This window comes from Macaca fascicularis, chromosome 10, assembly GCF_037993035.2.
Source record: "Macaca fascicularis isolate 582-1 chromosome 10, T2T-MFA8v1.1".
Lineage (NCBI taxonomy): Eukaryota > Metazoa > Chordata > Mammalia > Primates > Cercopithecidae > Macaca > Macaca fascicularis.
Window position 1 is genome coordinate 93187501 of NC_088384.1, and position 22367 is coordinate 93209867.

General features: G+C 45.5%; 1 protein-coding gene and 1 long non-coding RNA gene across 13 annotated transcripts in view; one reads left to right on the plus strand and one right to left on the minus strand.

Annotated features, from left to right (window-relative positions):
• Positions 1-19279, minus strand: part of RBL1 (RB transcriptional corepressor like 1) — an 88991-nt gene extending 69712 nt beyond the window's left edge. For 2 of the 12 annotated variants that reach the window (XM_074005289.1, XM_074005285.1), the window contains exons 1-3: positions 19051-19279; positions 10977-11110; positions 1543-1650 (exon numbers count right to left, since the gene is read on the minus strand). Coding sequence is in view for 6 of the 12 variants with exons in the window: in XM_065523118.2 (XP_065379190.1) it covers positions 2312-2368; positions 10977-11110; positions 19051-19206 (347 nt within the window). In the remaining 6 variants the exon portion in view is untranslated. Of the gene's footprint in view, positions 1-1542; positions 1651-2311; positions 2374-4197; positions 4246-10976; positions 11111-19036 lie in introns of those variants that run through there. The other 10 variants (XM_065523118.2, XM_065523117.2, XM_074005288.1 and 7 more) reach the window with 6 other exon arrangements.
• LOC102142828 (uncharacterized) lies at positions 1362-21197 on the plus strand. The gene is made up of 3 exons (XR_281467.5): positions 1362-1485; positions 17652-17726; positions 18396-21197. It is a non-coding gene; the product is annotated as an uncharacterized lncRNA (long non-coding RNA).
• The last annotated feature ends 1170 nt before the right edge of the window (positions 21198-22367 follow it).

Sequence of the window (22367 nt, forward strand, 5' to 3'; positions counted from 1 at the left end):
CTGCACTCCAGCCTGGGCGACAGAGCAAGACTCCGTCTCAAAAAAATAAATAAATAAATAAAAATAAAATAAAATAGAATAAAAAAGAAAAGTGACCTCCAATGTTGGAGGTGGGCCTAGTGGGAGGTGTCTGGGTCATCAGAGCAGATCCCTCATGAATGGCTTGGTGCTGTCCTCATGGTAATGAGTTTAGTTGTCACTCACCTGAGATCTGGCTGTTTAAAAGTGTGGCACTTCCCACCCTCAATTGCTCCTGCTCTCATCATGCAATGTGCCTCCTCCCCCTTCACCTTCCACCATGACTGTAAACTTCCTGAGGCCCTCACCAGGAGCAGATGCCAGCCCCATGCTTCCTACACGGCCTGCAGAACCCTGGGCCAATTAAATTTCTTTTTTTAAATAAGTCACTCAGCCTCAGGTATTCCTTCATAGCAATGTAAAATGTCCTAATACAGCATTCAAACTCTGGACATGCTGATTAAAATCTGACACTCTTAAGAACCTCATTAAAAGATTCTTATCAATAGCAGCAAAACATTCGTCAGATTACTAAACATTTTTTTGGCTTACAAAAAATTATGCTCCCTTACAAAGGACTTGAAAAATGTTGTTTTTTGGCCAGTGCAGTGGCTCACACCTGTAATCCCAGCACTTTGGGAGGCCAAGGCAGGTGGACGACCTGAGTTCAGGAGCTTGAGACCAGCCTGACCAACATGGAGAAACCCTGTCTCTACTAAAAACACAAAATTAGCCAGGCGTGGTGGCTAATAGTCCCAGCTACTCGGGAGGCTGAGACAGGAGAATTGCTTGAACCTGGGAGGCAAAGTTGCGGTGAGCCGAGATCGCACCATTGCACTCCAGCCTGGGCAACAAGAGCGAAACTCCATCTTAAAAAAAAAAAAATTGTTTTTATATTTGGATGATCACATTTTGCATGTGAAACCCTTTGCTTTGAGGACATTTCCACTTTTGAGCCCTGTCTACCACTAGACAGATCAGCTTTACTGGAAGCTAGGATGAAGGCATATAATCATATTCTTTGTCAGATACATCTGCCTGAGATTTTGAATCTGAAGCTGGTGGTGCAGAGAAGTGAAGAAGTGGTAATTTCTTACAGCAGGATCAAGCTCCCGGCACAAATAAAGTGGCAATGTCCAGGGACAGCATTGCTAGCTATGCAAACTGTGTCCTTGCTAGATGGATTCTGTGATACGGTTTTTGGCTGTGTGGCCACCCTCCTTTTGTTCCTGGCCTTTTCTAAGCCTAGTTTTCTTACGTCATCCTAAAGATTTTATCACCTATCCAATACTTCTTTTAAGTCAGCCGAAGTTGATAAGTGACATCTTTTATTTTTTTGAGATAGGGTCCTGCTCTGTCACTCAGGCTGGAGTACAGCGGCGTGATCGTGGCTCACTGCAGGCTCGACTTCCTGGGCTCAAGTAATCAATCCTCCCGCTCCAGCCTCCCAAGTAGCTGGGACAACAGGTATGTGCCCCCACACCCAGCTAATTTTAAAATGTTTTTTAGAGACAGGGGTCTCACCTTTTGTTGCCTAGACTGATACCCGCTTTTTATAAACAAGAGCCTTGACTACTACACCATCATATAATCCATTGCACATACTGCTCTCCCAAGAATGGTTTTCCTAACCTGGAACAAAATGCATCAGAATGTTTGAAAACAAAAAAACCTTATAGCACTGTTATAACTTAAACCATGATTACAGTTTTTAAAACTAAAATAAGAAGCAAAGTAAACTTCACAGCTTTCAATTCATTGGGATTCTGTTATAAAGAATATGATATTGCTGGGTGTGGTGGCTCATACCTATAATCCCAGCACTTTGGGTGACTGAGGTGGGAGGATTGCTTGAGCCCAGGAGTTTGAGACCAGCCTGGGCAACCTAGTGGGACCTCATCTCTCCAAAATATTGAAAAATTAATTAGACTTGGTAGTGTGCACCTATAGTCCCAGCTACTCAAGAGGCTGCGGTGGGAAGATTGCTTGAGCCCAGGAGGTCAAGGCTGCAGTGAGCTGTAATCACATCACTGAACTCCAGCCTGGATGACAGAGCGATGATTATAGGTGTGAGCCATCATGACTGGCTCACAGTGAACTTGCAAAATAAGTTTTAGTAATATATTTGGCCTGATTATTTGCATAGGGGGCAATAAGAATAGTGAGTGGCCACCTAGCCTCTTTTAAGTTGGTTTTGTTGGAACATTCATAAGGAATTTTGGATTAGACTTTTAAAAGCCTTGAGGCTAAGAAGACAAGCCAAGGATCCATCATCAGACTGTTCCCATAATACCTGTATGCACTGGGTGAAATCCTCTCTTCCTGAAGTCCCCAGAATATCTTGAGGTTCCTGGGCTTGTGAGAAAGTGACATTTTTTACTTATTGCAAGGTCAGGAACCTTGTTAGGGAATCTTTGAACAATGATTGCTCAAAGAATTGCTTTGATCAAAAGGACAGTCATGTAGTCTGAAACAGGTTCCAGGATCATTTCTCTCTTGTTTAAAATTCAGCTTTGGTCCTTTGTAATATTACCCCCTCCATTGGACTCAACTTCTTAGGAATGAACCTTCCTTATGATGTGAGATATTGACCTAAATATGACCCAAATACATGATTGTTCTGCAATGGCGAGTCAATCTTCCCAATCTTTTTTATCAGCTCTATAAAGTAAACCTTGGCTGGTGCAGTGGCTCACATCTGTAATCCCAGTGCTTTAGTGCTTTAGGAGGCAAAGGCAGGAGGATCTCCTGAAGCCAGAAGTTTAAGACCAACCTGGGCAACAAAGCCAGACCCAGTCTCTAAGAAAAAACAAAAAACAAAACAAAACAAAAAGTTAGCCAGGCACGGTGGAGTGCACCTACAGCCCCAGCTACTTAGGTCACTGAGTCAAGAGGACAACTTGACCCCCAGAGTTTGAGGCTGTAGTGAGCTATGATCATGCCATTGCACTCCAGCCTGAGCAACAGAGTAAAAGCCTGTCTCTAAAAAAGCAAAAACAACCTCAATGTTTTAAAGCAGTCTGGTTATATCTGAAAATATGCCATTCCAATCAAAGTCTAGGTAAAATAACCAGTGTCTATGATTGTGTCCTTAAAAGCAGAACTTTAATTCCAGTTCCAGCTCCATCAAGTGTGGAATTGGTTGCTTGAATAAAGTATGAATCTCAAACCAAAATTAGGTTTGAAACCTGAGAGAAGACTCACCAGAGACCCCTGCTGGCCCAGTGAGATTGGGTGATAGGTACCAAGGCTCCAACTATAATATCAGCAAATGGAGGCTCCCTTCAGGTCCCTTCATGGTTGCTAAAATGTCAAGCAGCCACTAGACGACAGCACAGAGCATGTGTCTCTCTGCGGGAGGAGCCTGTGAGGCTGGGCCAGGATTATAAGGTTTCTGCTTCACGAAGGGACAACGCAGAGGCCCAGGAACAAAAATACCAGAACCAGAAACCCCAGGGACCTGCATACCTCCTTCTTTTCCTCCTCCTCAGGCTGGGGCCAGCCATCCCTCCTGCTGGTGCTGACACAGTCAGCCCTGCACCTCAGTGGAGCAGAGCACAGCATAGTTCACTGAGGCAGAGCTGGGCTGGACTAACAGCTAAACGGCTGAGTTACCATTTAATGTGTATAGTTTGGGAAGACAAGAAAGTTCGGGAGATGGTGGTGGTGATGGTTGAACAATGTGAAGGTGAAGGTATATAATGTCACTGAACTTAAAAATTGTCAATTTTATGAATTTTATGATATATATTTTACCCTACCACCAACACCACACACACACATGCACACACTCTCACTCTTTCTCTCTCTAGAGTTTACCCTCCATATCTGTGAGTTCCACATAAATGGATTCAACCAACTACACATCAAAAATATTTGGAAAAAAAGGATGATTGTGTCCGTATTGAACATATACCAACTTCATTTCTTGTGATTATTCCCTAAAGTATACAGTGTAACAACTACTTACATAGTATTTACATTGTATTAGGTACAAATAATCTAGAGACGGGACCAAGTATGGTGGTTCACACCTGTAATCCCTGCACTTTGGAAGGTGAAGGCGGGCAGATCACTTGAGCTCAGGACTTCAAGACCAGCTTGGGGAACACGGTGAAACCCCATCTCTAAAAAAAAAAACCAGAGCTACAAAAATTAGCTGGGCATGGTGGCACATACCTGTAGTCCCAGCTACTCGGGAGGGTGAGGTGGGAGGATTGCTTGAATCTGGAAGGCAGAGGTAGAAGGGAGCTGAGATCATGTTACTGTACTCTAGCCTGGGAAACAGAGTAAGACCCTGACTCAAATAATAATAATAATAATAATAAAAGTTTAAAAATTATATTTAAATTGAAATTTTGAAAATAGCCCAAATTATTATAAGTCAAAACAAATAAAATCATTTGAAATTTTTGTTTATTTCTCTGAATGAACACATTGATGCTGGGTAACTGCTCTTTTAGCATTAAAAATTTGACACTTAAAAATGTTTTGGGGGAGGCTGGGTGCGGTGGCTCATGCCTGTAATCTTAACACTTTGGGAGGCTGAGGTGGGTGGATCACTTGAGGCCAAGAGTTTGAGACCAGCCTGGCCAAAATGGTGAAACCCTGTCTCAACTAAAAATACAAAAATTCCCTGAGCGTGGTGAAATGCGCCTGTAGTCCCAGCTACTCAGGAGGCTGAGGTGGGAGGATCGCTTGAGCCCAGAAGGCGGAGGTTGCAAGTGAGCTGAGATCATGACACTGCACTCCAGCCTGGGTGACAAAGTGAGACCCTGTCTCAAAAAACACAAACAAAAAATAAAATAGATAAAAACAGGCTGGGCGCGGTGGCTCACGCCTGTAATCCCGACACTCTGGGAGGCCGAGGTGGGTGGATCACGAGGTTAGGAGTTCAAGATCAGCCTTGCCAAAATAGTGAAACCCCGTCTCTATTAAAAATACAAAAATTAGCCGGGTGTGGTGGCACATGCCTGTAGTCCCAGCTACTGGGGAGGCTGAGGCAGGAGAATCACTTGAACCCAGGAAGCAAAGGCTGCAGTGAGCAGAGACTGTGCCATTGCACTCCAGCCTGGGAAATAGAGCAAGATTCTATCTCAAAAATAAATAAATAAATAAAATATAAAAACATTTTGGGGGAAAGGGACTTTGAGAATATCAATCCACATTTTAAAAAGACTTAGGGTTTTTTTTTTTTTTTTTTCCCATAAGTTTATAACTATTTTTAATGGATTTTTTTTTTTTTTTTGAGAGTAGGTCTTGCTTTACCAGCCTGGCTGGAGTAGAGTGGCATGATCATAACTCACTGCAGCCTCCACCTCCTGGGTTCAAGTGATTCTCCCACCTCAGCCTCCCAAGTAGCTGGGATTACAGGCATGCACCACCACGCCTGGCTAATTTTTGTATTTTTTGTAGAGACAGGGTATCACCCTGTTGCCCAGGCTGGTCTTGAACTCTTGGGTTCAAGAGATCTGCCCACCTCAGCCTCCCAAAGTGCTGGGATTACAGGTGTGTGCCACTGAGCCTGACCAAAAAAGACATATCTTTTGACCCTTTTTTAGGAATAATACATATTTTTGGAATTTATCAGAAATATCACCTTTACAATGATGTTTATTTGTCTGCAACTACAAAGGACTGGATACAATTGAAATGGCCATAAGGCATGGCTAAATATATGAAAGATCCTTATATCCTAAAATATCCTAGAATAGTTAAAAAAAATTAATGAGGTAGAACTACATATGCTGATATAGAAGAATTTCCAAAATATAAAGAAAAATAACTGTAATATTTTTTATTACATAAAAAATAACATATAATATATGTAACACATATAGTATAATTTCATTTACGTTTTAAAAAGAAAAAACACCAGCCTGGGCAACATGGTGAGACCCCTCTCTCTACAAAAAATATAAAATTTGCCAAGCATGGTGGCGTACACCGATGGTCCCAGCTACTCGGGAGGCTGAAGTAAGGGATCGCTTGAGCCTGTGAGGTCTAGGCTGCAGTGAGCTGTGATCACACCACTATACTCCATCCTGAGTGACAGAGCAAGACTCTGTCTCAAAAAAATAAAGAGAAAAGAAAATAAAAAGAAAAAATACCAAAAAATAGGTTTATATGTTTGTACATAAGAAGGTTTTTTTTTTTTTTTGAGGCAGAGTTTTGCTCTTGTTGCCCAAGCTGGAGTGTAATAGCACAATCTCGGTTCACTGCAACCTCCACCTCCCAGGTTCAAGAAATTCTCCTGCCTCAGCCTCCCAAGTAGCTGGAATTACAGGTGTGCCCCACCAAGCTTGACTAATTTTTTGTATTTTTATAGAAACAAGGTTTCACCATGTTAGCCAGCCTGATCTTGAACTCCTGACCCCATGTGATCCGCCCGTCTAAGCCTCCCAAAGTGCTGGGATTACATGCGTGAGCTACTGCGCCCAGCCAGAAGAAATTATTAATAATGGTTAATTATGGAGAGTGCCAAAAGGAGACGCCTTCCCCCCTCCCTCCCTCCCTCCCTCCCTTCCTTCCTTCCTTTCTTTCTTTCAGATGGAGTTTCACTCTTGTCACCCACACTGGAGTACAATGGCATGATCTCTGCTTACTGCAACATCTGTTTCCTGGGTTCAAGCGATTCTCCTCCCTCAGCCTCCCCAGTAGCTGGGATTACAGGCGCCCACTACCATGCCCAGCTAACTTTTTTGTATTTTTAGTAAAGACGGTGTTTCATCATGTTGGCTAGGCTGGTCTTGAACTCCTGACCTCAGGTGATCTGCCCGCCTCAAAAGTGCTGGGATTACAGGTGTGAGACACTGTGCATGGCCAAGGAGACTCCTTTCTACTTATAAGCCTTCTGTATTATTTAAAAATTTTGAAAATACATTTGTGTGTGTGTGTGTGTGTGTGCGCGCGGTAAAACATACATAACAAACAACCTTTACCATTGCAACCATTGTTAAGTCTATAGTTCAGTAGCATTAAGTACATTCACATTGTGCAATCATCACTACCATCTATCCCCAGAGTTTGTTTCATTATTTGAAATTTGATTTTTTTTTTTTTTTTTTTTTGAGACGTAGTCTCGCCGTCGCCCAGGCTGGAGTGCAGTGGCACGATCCTGGCTCACTGCAAGCTCCACCTCCTGGGTTCACACCATTCTCCCGCCTCAGCCTCCTGAGTAGGTGGGACTACAGGTGCCCACAAGGCTAATTTTGTTTTTGTATTTTTAGTAGAGACTGGGTTTCACTTATTAGCCAGGATGGTCTCAATCTCCTGACCTTGTGATCCACCTGGCTCGGTTTCCCAAAGTGCTGGGATTACAGGCGTGAGCCACCGCGCCCGGCCTTGTCTTTTTTTTTTTTTTTTTGAGACGGAGTCTCGCTCTGCCGCCCAGGCTGGGGTGCAGTGGCCAGATCTCAGCTCACTGCAAGCTCCGCCTCCCAGGTTTACGCCATTCTCCTGCCTCAGCCTCCCGAGTAGCTGGGACTACAGGCGCCCGCCACCTCACCCGGCTACTTTTTTGTATTTTTTAGTAGAGAGGGGTTTCACCGTGTTAGCCAGGATGGTCTCGATCTCCTGACCTCGTGATCCGCCGGGGCCTTGTCTTTTTATTTGAGATGGAGTCTTGCTCTGTTGCCCAGGCTGGAGTGCAGTGGCGCTATCTCAGCTCACTGCAACCTCCACCTCCAACGTTCAAGTGATTCTCCTGCAATGTACTGCTCTACAGTTTTTGTTGTAATTCTTTTTTGTTCAGTTTCCCCCAGAATTTATTATTACAAAGATTTTTGAAATTATATGAACAATGATGAGAAACATTGACAGAAAAAGATCAGATTGTTTTATACTAACAATGATAATGTCTTGCTCAATTAAAAAATTAACCCCATTGATCTTCATTTACTTTTTATCATCTTATTTTATTTTTAGAACCAAAATTGTTTAAAAACATTTTTTTTTAGGCTGGACATGGTGACTCACATCTATAGTCCCAGCACTTTGGGAGGCTGAGGCAGGTGGATCACCTGAGGTCAGGAGTTTGAAACCAGCCCGGCCAACATGGTGAAACCCTGTCTCTATTAAAAATACAAAAAATTAGCCAGGCGTGGTGGCAGACACCTGTAATCCCAGCTACTGGGGAAGCTGAGGCAGGAGAATCACTTGAACCTGGGAGTCAGAGGCTACGGTGAGCCGAGAACAGGCCATTGCACTCTAGCCTGGGCAACAAGAGTGAAACTCCATCTCAAAAAAAAAAAAAAAATTTAAATTTACCATGAACTAAAATCTATTTGCCATTCCTGGATAGGGCTTTAAACTTTACTCCTCTTCTATTCTGGTAACCCAGGAATAGCAAATAGACAATGACCACAAATAGTTTTGTCCCAGAAACAAAGAATATTATTATATTCATTAGCATGAATCTAAACTGGATCGCTAAATTTGTTTCGTTTCCTATCCAGCCAAATAATTCTATATGCTTGATACTAGAGTAAGTAAAAGATGTATCTGAGACCCATTGAGTAGCTGCAAGGGGAAAAAAATTAATACACAGTAGAGAAATAGGACAACATCTTGACCAGATGATAAAAATTAACATCACCAATGAGATGAAGGTGGATAACACGTGCCATCATCAGATGTGATCTCCTTAGGACACAAAATCACTTATATAGTTTTCCATCACGGAATGAATAACCTGCATCTTATCAAAAGTTAATAGGAGACAAATCCAAAATTGGGAACCATCTATTCAAAGAGGGGATGAGGGTGGGCACAGTGGCTCATGCCTGTAATCCCAGCACTTTGGGAGGCTGAGGCGGGTGGATCACAAGGTCAGGAGTTTGAGACCAGCCTGGCCAATATGGTGAAACTCCATCTCTACCAAAAATACAAAAATTAGCTGGGTGTGGTGGCATGTGCCTATAGTCCCAGCTACTCAGGAGGCGGAGGTTGCGATGAGCTGAGATCGCACCACTGCACTCCAGCCTGGGCAACAGAGTGAGACTCTGTCCCAAAAAAAAAAAGGCTGAGGCAAGAGGATCACTTGAGGTCAGGACTTTGAGACAAGCGTGAGTAACACAGTGAGACCCTGTCTCTATAAAAAGATTTTTAAATATCAGTCAGGCATGGTGGCACATGATTGTAGTTTCAGCTACTTGGGAGGCTGAAGCAGGAGGATCATTTGAGCTGAGGAGTTTGAGGCTGCAGTGAGCTAAAAAGGTGCCACTGTACTCGAGGCCTGGGCAGAGCAAGATCCGGTCTCTAAAAAAATTTTTTTTTTTTTTTTTTGAGACGGAGTCTCGCTCTGTAGCCCAGGCTGGAGTGCAGTGGCCGGATCTCAGCTCACTGCAAGCTCCGCCTCCCGGGTTCACGCCATTCTCCGGCCTCAGCCTCCCGAGTAGCTGAGACTACAGGCGCCCGCCACCTCGCCCGGCTATTTTTTTGTATTTCTTAGTAGAGACGGGGTTTCACCATGTTAGCCAGGATGGTCTCGATCTCCTGACCTCGTGATCCGCCCATCTCGGCCTCCCAAAGTGCTGGGATTACAGGCTTGAGCCACCGCGCCCGGCCAAAAATTTTTTTTAATTAAAGAAAGGGACAAAGTGATTGTGGATAATATTCCTCCAAAATGGTAATGTCATAAAAGAAAAAGAAAGGCTGTGGAAATGTTCCTAATTAAAGAAGAATAAATACACATGATAAGCAAATGCAATACTTGATCCTTAATTAGAAATTGTACTTCCAGAAAAAAAAATGCTATAAAGAACATTATTGAATCAACTAACAAAACTAGAACAGAGATATCTGGTTAGATACAATTATTTTATTAGTGTTAATTTTGCTGAATTTGGTAACTGTACTGTAGTTATTTAAAGAAATACACAGTGAAGTATTTTGGGGTAAAAGGCTATAAATGTATGCTACTTAGATTGAAATGGTTGAGGAAAAAAAGAGGAAGGTCTAGCCGGAAAGGTTGGCTCACGCCTGTAATCCCAGTACTTAGGGAAGCCGAGGCAGGTGGATCACCTGAGGTTGGGAGTTCGAGACCAGCCCGACCAACATGGAGAAACCCATCTCTACTAAAAATACAAAATTAGCCAGGCGTGGTGGCACATGCCTGTAATCCCAGCTACTCGGGAGGCTGAGGCAGGAGAATCGCTTGAACCCGGGAGGCAGAGGTTACGGTGAGCCAAGATTGCACCACTGCACTCTAGCCTGGGCAACAAGAGCGAAACTCCGTCTCGAAAAAAAAAAAAGAGAGAAAGAGAGACAGATCTATATATTGAGGAAAAAAAAATCAAATGAGAAAGCAAAAGGGGTAAAATGTCAATAACAGGTGACTCTGAGTCAAGGATATATGGGTATTGTCCTTTTCTTATTTTTGCAACTTTTCTGTAAGCCTAAAATTATTTCCAAATTTTAAAAAATTAATTTAAAAAAATATAGCTAAAGATTTAACACAGAGGTTTCTAGCAGAATTTGTGAAAGGCAGAGAAAGAATATGAAAATTGGGAAAGGATTATCTACGTTATAACAAACTTAGAATTAAATGAAGTCACACAGTGGCTCACGTCTGTAATCCTATAGCACTTTGGGAGGCCAAGGTAGGCAGATCACTTGAGGTCAGGAGTTCGAGAACAGCCTGAGCAACATGGTGAAACCCCATCTCTACTAAAAAAAATACAAAAAATTAGCCGGGCTTAGTGGTGTGTGTCTGTAATCCCAGATACTTGGGAGGCTGAGGCATGAGAACCATTTGAACCCAGGAGGCAGAGATTGCAGTAAGCCAAGACTGCGCCACTGCATTCCAGCCTGGCTGGCACAGTGAGACTCTGTCTCAAAAATAAATAAATAAATAAATAAAATAAAAATTAAATGAAGTCAAATGATTTCAAAACAAGAGAAAACTGATTCTAAAATTTAGAGCTTATATAACACTTAAAAACATGAAAGAGGTTTACCTTAATTTAGCTGAACGTAGTATTCTGGTAAGTGAAACACAGTTGCCTTCCATGATACCCTTTCCAACCGTGGGAATAATGCTTTTGCGGCATGCAACGTATAATGAACATGCCAACCAGTGTGTAACTTCTCCCTGGCAAGCAAAAGACAAACAGAAAAACAGATATAATATTACGTTAAAATGCTTTAATTCTGGAAAGAAGAGATGTAGAATTATCTGGTCTCAGTTTTCCTTATGTAGATAAAGGGCCAGAGAAGTGAAGATATTTGCCCAAGGTCACAAAGCTGCTAGCTGTAGTAATGGGTATAAAACTCCTTACTCTTAGTTCTGTGCTTTTACAACTATAACATGATAAATTAATATTAATCTAAAGATAAAAGCCTGACTTGGTGGCTCATGTTTATAATCCCAGTAACTCGGGAGGCTGAAGTGGGAGTATCACTTGAGGCCAGGAGTTCAAGACTAGCCAGGGCAATGTAGTGAGACCCTGACTCTAAAAACGAAAATAAAAAAATTAACCAGGCATGGTGGTGCTTGCCTGCAGTCCCAGCTACTTGGGTGGCTGAGATAAGAGGATCGCTTAAGCTCAGGAATGCAAGACTGCAGTGAGCTATGTTTGCGCCACTACATTCCAAGACAGGTAACTGAGCGAGATCCTGTCTCTTTAAAAAAAAAAAAAAAAAAAGATAACTCTTTCACTTTCACCTACACTCCAAATCTAATACAGGCATATGCCACATAACATTTTGGTCAACAGTGGACCACATATACAATGGTGGTCACTTAAGATTATAATACTGGCCAGGCACGGTGGCTCATGCCTGGGAGGCTGGAGCGGGTGAATCACTTGAGGCCAGGAGTTCAAGACCAGCCTGGCCAACATGGCAAAACTCCATCTCTACTAAAAATGCAAAAAATTAGCTGGGTGTAATGGTACGCACCTGTAGTCCCACCTACTCGGGAGGCTGAGGCAGGAGAATAGCTTGAACCCGGGAGGCAGAGGTTGCAGTGAGCAGAGATTGTGCCACTGCACTCTAGCCTGGGCAACACAGGGACACTCCGTCCCAAAAAAAAAAAAAAAAAAAGGATTATAATACTGTATGTTCTAACTGTTCTATATATATATATATATATATTTTTTTTTTTTTTTTTTTGAGACGGAGTCTCGCTCTGTCGCCCAGGCTGGTGGGCAGTGGCCGGATCTCAGCTCACTGCAAGCTCCGCCTCCCGGGTTCACGCCATTCTCCCGCCTCAGCCTCCCAAGTAGCTGGGACTACAGGCGCCCGCCACCTTGCCCGGCTAGTTTTTTAATATTTTTTAGTAGAGACGGGGTTTCACCATGTTAGCCAGGATGGTCTTGATCTCCTGACTTCGTGATCCGCCCGTCTCGGCCTCCCAAAGTGCTGGGATTACAGGCTTGAGCCACCGCGCCCGGCTGTTCTATATATTTAAAAAATTATAATTTACTGTACCCCTTTTATGTTTAGATACATACATACTTACCATTATAGTTGCCTACAGTATTCAGTACAGAAACATGACGAACAAATTTGCAGCCCAAGAGCAACAGGCTACATTATTCAGCCTAGGTGTGTAGTAGACTATACTATCTAGGTTCGCATAAGTATACTCTGTGAAGTTCACACAACAAAATCACCTAATGTTGCATTTCTTAGACCATGTCCCTGTCATTAAGTGAAGCATGTCTGAATTATCAGAAGAGTTCTCCTAAAATTTGTCAGCATGACTTCCTTGATTTTAAGAAACGGACTCGATGATCCTGAAGTTTCTTTCTACCATTTTTGCTTTATGTTTCTCTTTAACTGGTCTGGCAGGGAAAGGCAAGAACAGAGTAAAAAGTTGTCAAGGGAGTCACACATAAAAAAATTAATACTAGGCTGGGCGTGGTGGCTCACACCTGTAATCCCAGCACTTTGGGAGGCCGAGGTGGGCGGATCACGAGGTCAGGAGATCAAGACCATCCTGGCTAACACGGTGAAACTCCGTCTCTGCTAAAATTACAAAAAATGAGCTGGGCATGGTGGCGGGTGCCTGTAGTCCAGCTACTCGGAAGGCTGAGGCAGGAGAATGGCAGGAGAAACCCGGGAGGCAGAGCTTGCAGCGAGCCGAGATCGCGCCACTGCACTCCAGCCTAAGCGACAAAGCGAGACTCCGTCACAAAAAAAAAAAAAAAAAAATTAATACTAATCTCATGCAACATAAAGGAGACTGTCATTTTTATGAGGTAAAAATTTGGGGAATTATTTACTCCAAAACATGTCATCTTTAAAATACAGTCATATGCATTGCTTAATGACAGGGATATATTCTGAGAAATGCAACATTAGGCAATTTTGTTGTGCAAACATAGCATAGCCTACTAAACCTAGGCTATATGGTATGCTTATTGTTTCTAGGCTACAAACCTGTGGAAAATGTTACTATACTGAATACTGTTGGCAAATGTAACACAATAGTAATTACTTGTATATCTAAACACAGAAAACATATAGTAAAAATAAAGTATGTGTGGTTCATCACTGACCAAAATGTTCTGCGGTACACGACCATAGTAAGCATGGCTCTCCATATTTGTAGATATCTCAATTTACAATGCCACAAAAAGGTGACATTTGGGAATTCAACAATTTTCTACATTAGACTTCAGAGATCTCCAAGCTACAGTCAGTTCATGACTTCATTGCTGAAATACAATAGGTGAAGTTTAAGGATTAAGAATTACGGATAGGAGGCCGGGCGCGGTGGCTCAAGCCTGTAATCCCAGCACTTTGGGAGGCCGAGACGGGTGGATCACGAGGTCAGGAGATCGAGACCATCCTGGCTAACACGGTGAAACCCCATCTCTACTAAAAAATACAAAAAAAAAACTAGCCGGGCGAGGTGGCGGGCGCCTGTAGTCCCAGCTACTCAGGAGGCTGAGGCAGGAGAATGGCGTAAACCTGGGAGGTGGAGCTTGCAGTGAGCTGAGATCCGGCCACTGCACCCCAGCCTGGGCGACAGAGCAGGACTCCATCTCAAAAAAAAAAAAAAAAAAAAAAAATTACGGATAGGCTGGTGCGGTGCTAACCCTCACGCCTGTAATCCTAGCACTTTGGGAGGCCGAGGCAGGTGGATCACCTGAGGTCAGGAGTTCGAGAGCATCCTGGCCAACATGGCGAAACCCCGTCTCTACTAAAAAATACAAAAATTAGCCAGGCATGGTGGTGCATGCCTATAATCCCAGCTTCTTGGGAGGCTGAGGAAGGAGAATCACTTGAACCTGGGAGGTGGGGGTTGCAGTGAGCTGAGATTGCGCCTCCAGCCTGCGCGACAGGAGTGAGATTCCATCTCAAAAATAAATAAATAAATAAATTACAGATAAAGACCAGGCACAGTGGCTCATGCTCGTAATCCCAGCACTTTGGAAGGCTGAGACAGATAATTGCTTGAGCTCAGAATTTCAAGATCAGCCTAGGAAACATAGTGAGACCCGCATCTGTACAAAAGAGGAAAAAATTAGCCGGGCATGTGGCACATGCCTGTAGTTAAAGCTACCTGGGGAACTGAGATGGGAGGATCATTTGAGCCCAGAAGGTTAAGGCTGCAGTGAGCTGTGACTGACCCATTGGACTCCCGCAAGGGTGAAAGAACGAGACCCTATCTCAAAAAAAAAAAAAAAAAAAAAAGAATTGCAGATGTAAATCTCATAGCACAACACAATAGTGTTCTTGTACACTGTTCCACAGACTCTCTTTAAGACCAAACCCTAGAAGGATAAAAAGATTGATTAAAAGATTTCTTACAATAATCTGAAAGGGGTCGGTAGAAATGGGTGGCCATCAATAAACCCAATGTTCCTACCCTGAAGGAATGAGAAGTTTTATTTTCTCAAAGCACTAAATGAGGCAGGTAAGCTTAAGGGTGAATATTTTTGTAAGCTTTGATTAATGAATTGCTTGGGAATAGGGTCTGGTCATGGTGGCCTACGCATATAGTCCTAGCACTTTGGGAAGCTGATGTGGGTGGACTGCTTGAGTTCAGGGGTTCGAGACTAGCTTGGGTAACACGGCAAAACCCCATCTCTACAAAATACAAAAAAATTAGCAGGACGTGGTGGTATGCGCCTATAGTCCCAGCTACTCTGGAGGCTGAGATGGGAGAAGTGCTTGAGACACTTTTTTCTCTCAAAAAAGAAAAAGAGAAAGAGTTGTTTGGGAATAGCATCTAAGTACTATAGAGCCTTTGGATACAGGCTACTAAATGAAAATTCTAGCAAGATGGTGAAAATATAACTCCTAAAATTATTGTTTCGATTTTTTTTTTTTAGGCGTTAAAGAATACGCTTTTTATTTTACTTTTTAAAACAGGGTCTCATTATGTTGCCCCAGGCTGCAGTGCAGTGATGCTATCAGGGCCACTGCAGCCTTGACTTCCCAGGAATCAGGGCCATTGAGGCCTCAACCTCCCAGGCTCAAACAATCCCCCCCTTAGCCTCTGGAGTAATTGGGACTAAAGGCACATGCCACCACACCCAGCTAATTTTTGTAGAGATGGGAGCCCAAGCTGGTCTCAAACTCCTGGGCTCAAGTGATCCGCCTGCCTCAGCCTCCCAAAACGTTGGGATAACAGGTGTGAGCCACCATGCCCAGTCTATTTTATTTTTTGTAGCGACAGGGTCTCACTATGCTGTCGAGGCTGGTCTTAAACTCCTGGGCTCAAGAGATCCTCCTGCCTCAGCCTCCCAAAGTGCTGGGATTATAGGCGTGAGCCACTGTGCCTGGCCTGATTTTCTTTCCTTAAAAAAGTCAACTATTTTATTCCATGAGAACAAAATAGAATACAATTATATTTGATAAAATCCTATTTCATAAAAATTCTATGAATTCTATGATATCAGAAACCGGTTTTTTTTGCATTTCTAAGGCCTACTTACCAGGCCTTAGAAATGCAAAAAAAGGCTTCTGATCTCACAGAACTTCACATCTGGAGCTAAGAAGAGGAACAGATACTATTATTTATAATTGGTGAGATATAGAAGCTATAAGAAGAATTGAAAAAGTGTTGTAGGAGAATATAGTGCAGTGAATAACTGATTTTGACTAGAGTTTAGAGAAGGCCTCACAAAAGGAGACAAAATTTGTAATTCACTAAAAATGTAAGCAGGAGTTTGTCAGGTAGACTAGAGAGGGGTACGGATTGGAGCAAGACTTCTTAGGAAGCATCTGAGATATATGAAAATGACTACTCCAAATGTCTTTAACAAAAATTGATTTAAAAAAAAGGGGAAAATAAAACACTGGATAGAATAAACACAAAATTTCAGTTCATATATTTGTGCTTTCTAAAGCAAGCATTGGGCTGGGCACGGTGGCTCATGCCTGTAATCCCAATGCTCTGGGAGGCTGCGGCACAAGAATCACTTGAGGCCAGTTCAAGACCAGCTTGGGCAACATAGTCAGATACTATCTCCATAAAAAATTGAAAAATTAGCTGAGCACGGTGGCATATGCCTGTAGTCCCAGCTACTGGGGAGGCTGAAGCAGGAAGATCACTTGAGCCTAGGAGTTTGAGTTTACAGTGAGCTACAATTGCACCACTGCATTCCAGGCCTGGTCAAAAGAGCAAGACTCTGTTTCTTTTCTTTTCTTTCTTTTTTTTTTTTTTTTTTGTGACGGAGTTTTACTCTTGTTGTGCCGGGTGGAGTGCAATGGCGCAATCTCGTCTCACTGCAACCTCTACCTCCCAGGTTCAAGTGATTCTCCTGCCTCAGCCTCCCCAGTAGCTGGAATTACAGGCACATGTCACCATGCCCGGCTAATTTTACATTTTTAGTAGAGACGGGGTTTCACCATGCTGGCCAGGCTGGTCTTGGACCTAAGAAGATCTGCCCACTTCGGCCTCCCAAAGTGCTGCGATTACAGACGTGAGCCACCGTGTGCCCAGCCAAGACCCTGTTTCTAAGGAAGAAAAAAAGAAAGAAAGAAAAAAAAAAAACAATAAATAAATAAATAAAGCAAACATTGAAGTTGTCCTATTCAACTCTGCCTAATTAGAGATTTAGCTCTCAACCTTTCCTGGTGTTGGGGGTGATGGGAAAGATTCCAGGCAGAGGGAACGGCACGGATATACCACAAAACTGGGAACAAGCTTGTCATATTCAAGAATCTGAAACAGGTGCACGCCTTGACCGTTTTGACACAGTAAATACTTATTCAATGACAGATGGTGTGACCTTGGGCAAGAGAGACCAAATGAGACTAGGATGTCAGAAATGCTTTTTCAGGCTTTCAAAAATCAATCTGTTTTCAACTGAGAGGCCATTCATTCTAATCTTTTTTTTTTTCTTTTTTTTTTTTTTTTTGAGACAGAGTCTCACTCTGTGGCCCAGGCTGGAGTGCAGTCGTGCCATCTCGACTCACTGCAAGCCCCGCCTCCCGGGTTCAGGCCATTCTCCTGTCTCAGCCTCCTGAGTAGCTGGGACTACAGGTGCCCGCCACCATGCCCGGCTAATTCTTTGTATTTTCAGTAGAGATGGGGTTTCACTGTGTTAGCCAGGATGGTCTCAATCTCCTGACCTCGTGATCTGCCCGCCTTGGCCTCCCAAAGAGCTGGGATTACAAGCATGAGCCACCGTCTCTGGCTAATCTCCCTTACTTTCTTATTCTTCTCACAGCTTTCCAGTCATGCCACCCACGGATGTGGACCATTGTCCTTTACCCAGTCTATCCAGTCTGGAAGACTTTTTCAGGTACTTTTCCTTCATATATAGGCACACAGTCAATATACATCCAACTCTATGCCTTTGAACCCAGCAATTATTTCACTGGGTGGTGAGTCAGTGGTGCACCCTGGGAGTTGGTCCAGCGCCCTTGGCACATGAAAGCCTTTGAACATGGGGCCAGTGGAGTGCTACATGAAATACACTCCATCAGGCTTATGCTCATCTTGCTCTCTTTAGATAGAGTCTTGCTCTGTTGCCCAGGCTGGAGTGCAGTGGTGTGATCTCTGCTCACTGCAGCTTATGCCTCCTGGGTTCAAGCAATTCTCCTGCCTCAGCCTTCCAAGTAGCTGGGATTACAGGCAGGCGCCAACACACCCAGCTAATTTTTGTAGTTTTTAGTAGAGACGGGGTTTCGCCATGTTGCCCAGGTTGGTCTCAAACTCCTGGCCTCAAATGATCCGCCCGCCTTGGCCTCCCAAAGTGCTGGGATTACAGGCGTGAGCCACCACGCCCAGCCTGGGTTTCTGTATTAGAATAACCCTGGGCAAGACAACCTTCTGAGCCTTGCCATTATCACCTGGAAAGCAGGTCTAATACTCATTGCCATGCCATGTTCACAGGGCTGTTGTGAAGATAAAATGCAAGAATGATGGGGAAAAAAATAGAGTAATTATAACTGACATTTGTTTTATTCAGAGCTAGACGCTGATGCAAAGCATCTAGGACGATGCTCTGACAGAGGAGGAAACGCAGGGCTGAGATCAGCTTCGTATGCACACTGGCTTTGATCAAACCGCTGCACAGCAACCAGCAGCTCCACCCTGATGAAGCAGAGGGTGGAGGTTAAACGGCTCAGACCCTGGGTCTGGCTCCATCTCTAACCGCGTGACCTTGGGCCTGTAGCTTAACCTGTCTGGGGTTCCGCTTCCTCTTGCGTGGAACGGGGATCACAGAAGGGGTTCAGACGGAACTGAGAGGGTCCATTTAAAGCTCTGGCCAGTGGTGTCTTGGTAGGCAGTTCATTTTCACTTTACCATTATATTTGTTCTTACTGATTTAAGGGCACCACCATGACGTTTGTGGCGCTTAGCGGGGTAAAGTGTGGTCAGGAAGACCGGGGTTTGAGTGGCGCAGGGCCTAGGCCGCTCCTTTCCTGGGCTTCAGTTTCCCGCCTCAAAATGATGGGCGGATTGGTTGAGCAACACCCACCCTTCCCGCCCCTCGGCGCCTGGCTGCGCAGCGACCCTCCTAGATGGGGAAACTCCCACCACCCCATAGGCCGGGGAAGGGGCGGGGCAGGGGTGGGGCCTGGCGAGGGTAGGGTCCGGCCGCCCTACCTGCTGCCGCTCACCTCTAGGCTGTAGTTGCCTCGGATGGCAGTAAAGTCGTCCAGGGCTTCGGCCGCGCTCCCCTCGTCCAGGTTCAGCTCCTGGCACAGGGCCTGTAGCGCCTCCCCGGCTGCGGCGACCACCGCCACCCCCTCAGCGTGGGACTCGTCCTCGAACATCCCTTCAGGCCCCGCGGGCAGCGCGCCACGGCCCCCGACTTCTTTCTCCCTCCCAGGCGCGCTACCCACAACCACCTGCGCCAAAGCGCGCGAAAACTTGCAGTTGCGGGGGTGCTTCGTCATGCACCGTCTGCCTCCGCTTTTCTCCTCAAAAAAAAGTCCGTTTTTCCTCCGGAGCTCCTAGCCGTCCCTCCCCGGAAATGTGATAAGAATACGGACCTCAGATTCTGAAATACCTGGCCTTAGCCCTTGGCTGGTCGCGGGGGGCCGAGCCGGCGGGACAAAAAAAAGAGCGGAGGGATCATCAGCCTGCGCGCAGAGCCTGCTGGGAGATGTAGTCCATCTCCTGGGAGATGAAGCCCGCGGCCTCCCCCTGTCTTCCTGGTTAGGCTCCTGGGTTTTTGGGCAGGCCTGGGCTGCCTACTGCGAGGTGGCCTCGTGCAGTGTAGTGAGATGCCTCCTCTATCCACGGGCCCTGGGTTTGTCACTGTCCCGGGGCGCCAAACATAATCTGACTGAGCTGTACCCCTTGAGTTAGGAGATGGAGGCTGGAAGAGAAAAAAAATAGCCCCTGGACGAAGAGGGGCCTCCTGGGACTCTCCCCAAAGTCCCAGTGCCCAGTGAGCGGTTCGCTAAATGACGGAGGGGAAGGACTGGTGAGGGATATTAGAAGATGGATCCTCATCTTATGTTAGTCGCTAAAAGACGCGGGCAGAGAAGACTGCAGTAATGAGGCAGGAGAATAGGGTCTGGAGGTAGGGAACCTATGGCTGTTTCACGTGACTTCCTAGAACTAAATTGAAAGGAAAACCCCAACTTTCCACGCCTAAGTAACAAAAGAACCAGAGGTTATTCCCTTGGACCTTTCATGCATGGCAGATGGGAAATTGACCGTCCACAAGAAACCACACTGAGCGCCTTCCAGTCTTCATTTGCAACTTTGTAACTTCACTCCAGCCTCTGAATGGTTGTGAGAGGTGACAGTGTGCTAGCAGCCCTCACTCTCAGCGCCTCCTCGGCCTCAGCGTCCACTCTGGCGGCGCCTGAGGAGCCCTTCAGCCCGCCATGGCACCGTGGGAGCCCCTCTCTGGGCTGGCTGAGGCCGGAGCCGCCTCCCTTTGCTTGCAGGGAGGTGTGGAGGGAGAGGTGCGGGTGGGAACCGGGGCTGCGCCCGGGGCTCGCGGGCCAGTGTAAGTTCCAGCGGGCGCGGGCTGGGGATCGGCGGGCCCCGCACACGGAGCGGCCAGCTGGCGCCGCCGGCCCAGGGCAGTGAGGGGCTTAGCACCCGGGCCAGCAGCTGCGGAAGTTGCGCTGGGTCCCCCAGCAGTGCCGGCACGCCCGCGCCGCACTCAAATTCTCGTTGGGCCTTAGCTGTCTCCCCGCGGGCCAGGGCTAGGGACCTACAGCCCGCCATGTCTGAGCTCCACCCCCTGCGGTGGGCTCCTGCGTGGCCTGAGCCTCCCCGACGGAAGCCGCCCCCTGCTCAGTGAGGCCCGGTCCCATCGACCGCCCAAGGACTGAGGAGTGCAGGCGCGGCTCCGGACTGGCGGGCAGCTCCTCCTGCAGCCCCCGTGCAGGATCCACTAGGTGAAGCCAGCTAGGATCCTGAGCAGGATGGGGACTTGGAGAACTTTTATGGCTAAAGGATTGTAAATACACCAATCAGCACTCTGTGTCTAGCTCAAGGTTTGTAAATACACCAATTGATAATCTGTATCTAGCTAACTCAGTGTCTAGCTAACCTAGTGGGGACTTGGAGAACTTTTCCATCTAGCACTCTGTGTCTAGCTCAAGGATTGTTAATCAGCACTCTGTCAAAACGGACCAATCAGTTCTCTGTAAAATAGACCAATCAGCAGGATGTGGGTGGGGTCAGATAAGGGAATAAAAGCAGGCTGCCCGAACCAGTAGTGGCAACCGGTTTGGGGTCCCTTTCCATGGTGTGGAAGCTTTGTTGTTTCGCTCTTTGCAATAAATCTTGCTGCTGCTCAGTCTTTGGGTCCACACTGCCTTTATTGCAAAGGTCTGCAACTTCACTCCTGAAGCCAACGAGACCACGAACCCACTGGGAAGAACAAACAACTCCAGACGCGCTGCCTTTAAGAGCTGTAACACTCACCAGGGAAGCAGCTTCACTACTGACAGTGAGACGACAAACCCACCAGAAGGAAGAAGCTCCAGACACATCTGAACGTCTGAAGAAAGAAACTCCGGACACACCATCTTTAAGAACTGTAACACCGCGAGGGTCTCCGGCTTCATTCTTGAAGTCAGTGAGACCAAGAACCCACCCATTCTGGACACAGTTGCTGTCCACAACCAATCAGACTGATGGTGGGAGAGTCTCCGTTTGCATAATAGTATAATTTTGTAACTTCACCCTGGCCTCTGATTGGTTGCTTTCTGCAACCACTCAGACTGATTGTGGGCTACCACTTCAGTTACACTGAGTAAGCATAAAGTGACCAATGGGAAACTTCTAGGGGGTATTTGGACCCAAGAAGATTCTGTATCTGGGCCCTGGAGCTGCTGTGTGGGTCTGCTTCCCCACTATGGAGTGTACTTTTGTTTTCAAGAAATCCCTGTCTTCGTTCTTTTGTTGTTTCATTGTTTATTTGCTTTGCCTGTAATCCCAGTACTTTGAGAGGCCAAGGCAGGTGGATCACTTGAGGCCAGGAGTTCGAGACCAGCCAGGACAACAAGGCAAAACCCCATCACTACTAAAAATATAAAAATTAGCTGGGCGTGTGGGTGCACCTGTGTAATCCCAGCAACCTGGGCAACTGAAACATGAGAATTGAGAATTGCTTGAACCGGGGAGGCAGAGGCTGTAGTAAGCCAAGATTGCACCACTGTACTCCAGTCTGGGTTACAGAGACTCTGTCTCAAAAACAACCAACCAACCAGCTGAGGACACGATCTGTCAAACCCAGCCTCACCTACTTGCATTTAAAACCCGAAATCAATATGCTCTTCCTTATACTGATTTTATTTTTTCTGATTATCCCAGGGCATGCCCATGTAACCCAAAATTGAGCTTTTCTGAATAGAAAATGAAGTATGGCAGGCCGGGCGTGGCGGCTCACGCCTGTAATCCCAGCACTTTGGGAGGCTGAGGCGGGCGGGTCACCAGGTCAAGAGATCGAGATCATCCTGGCCAA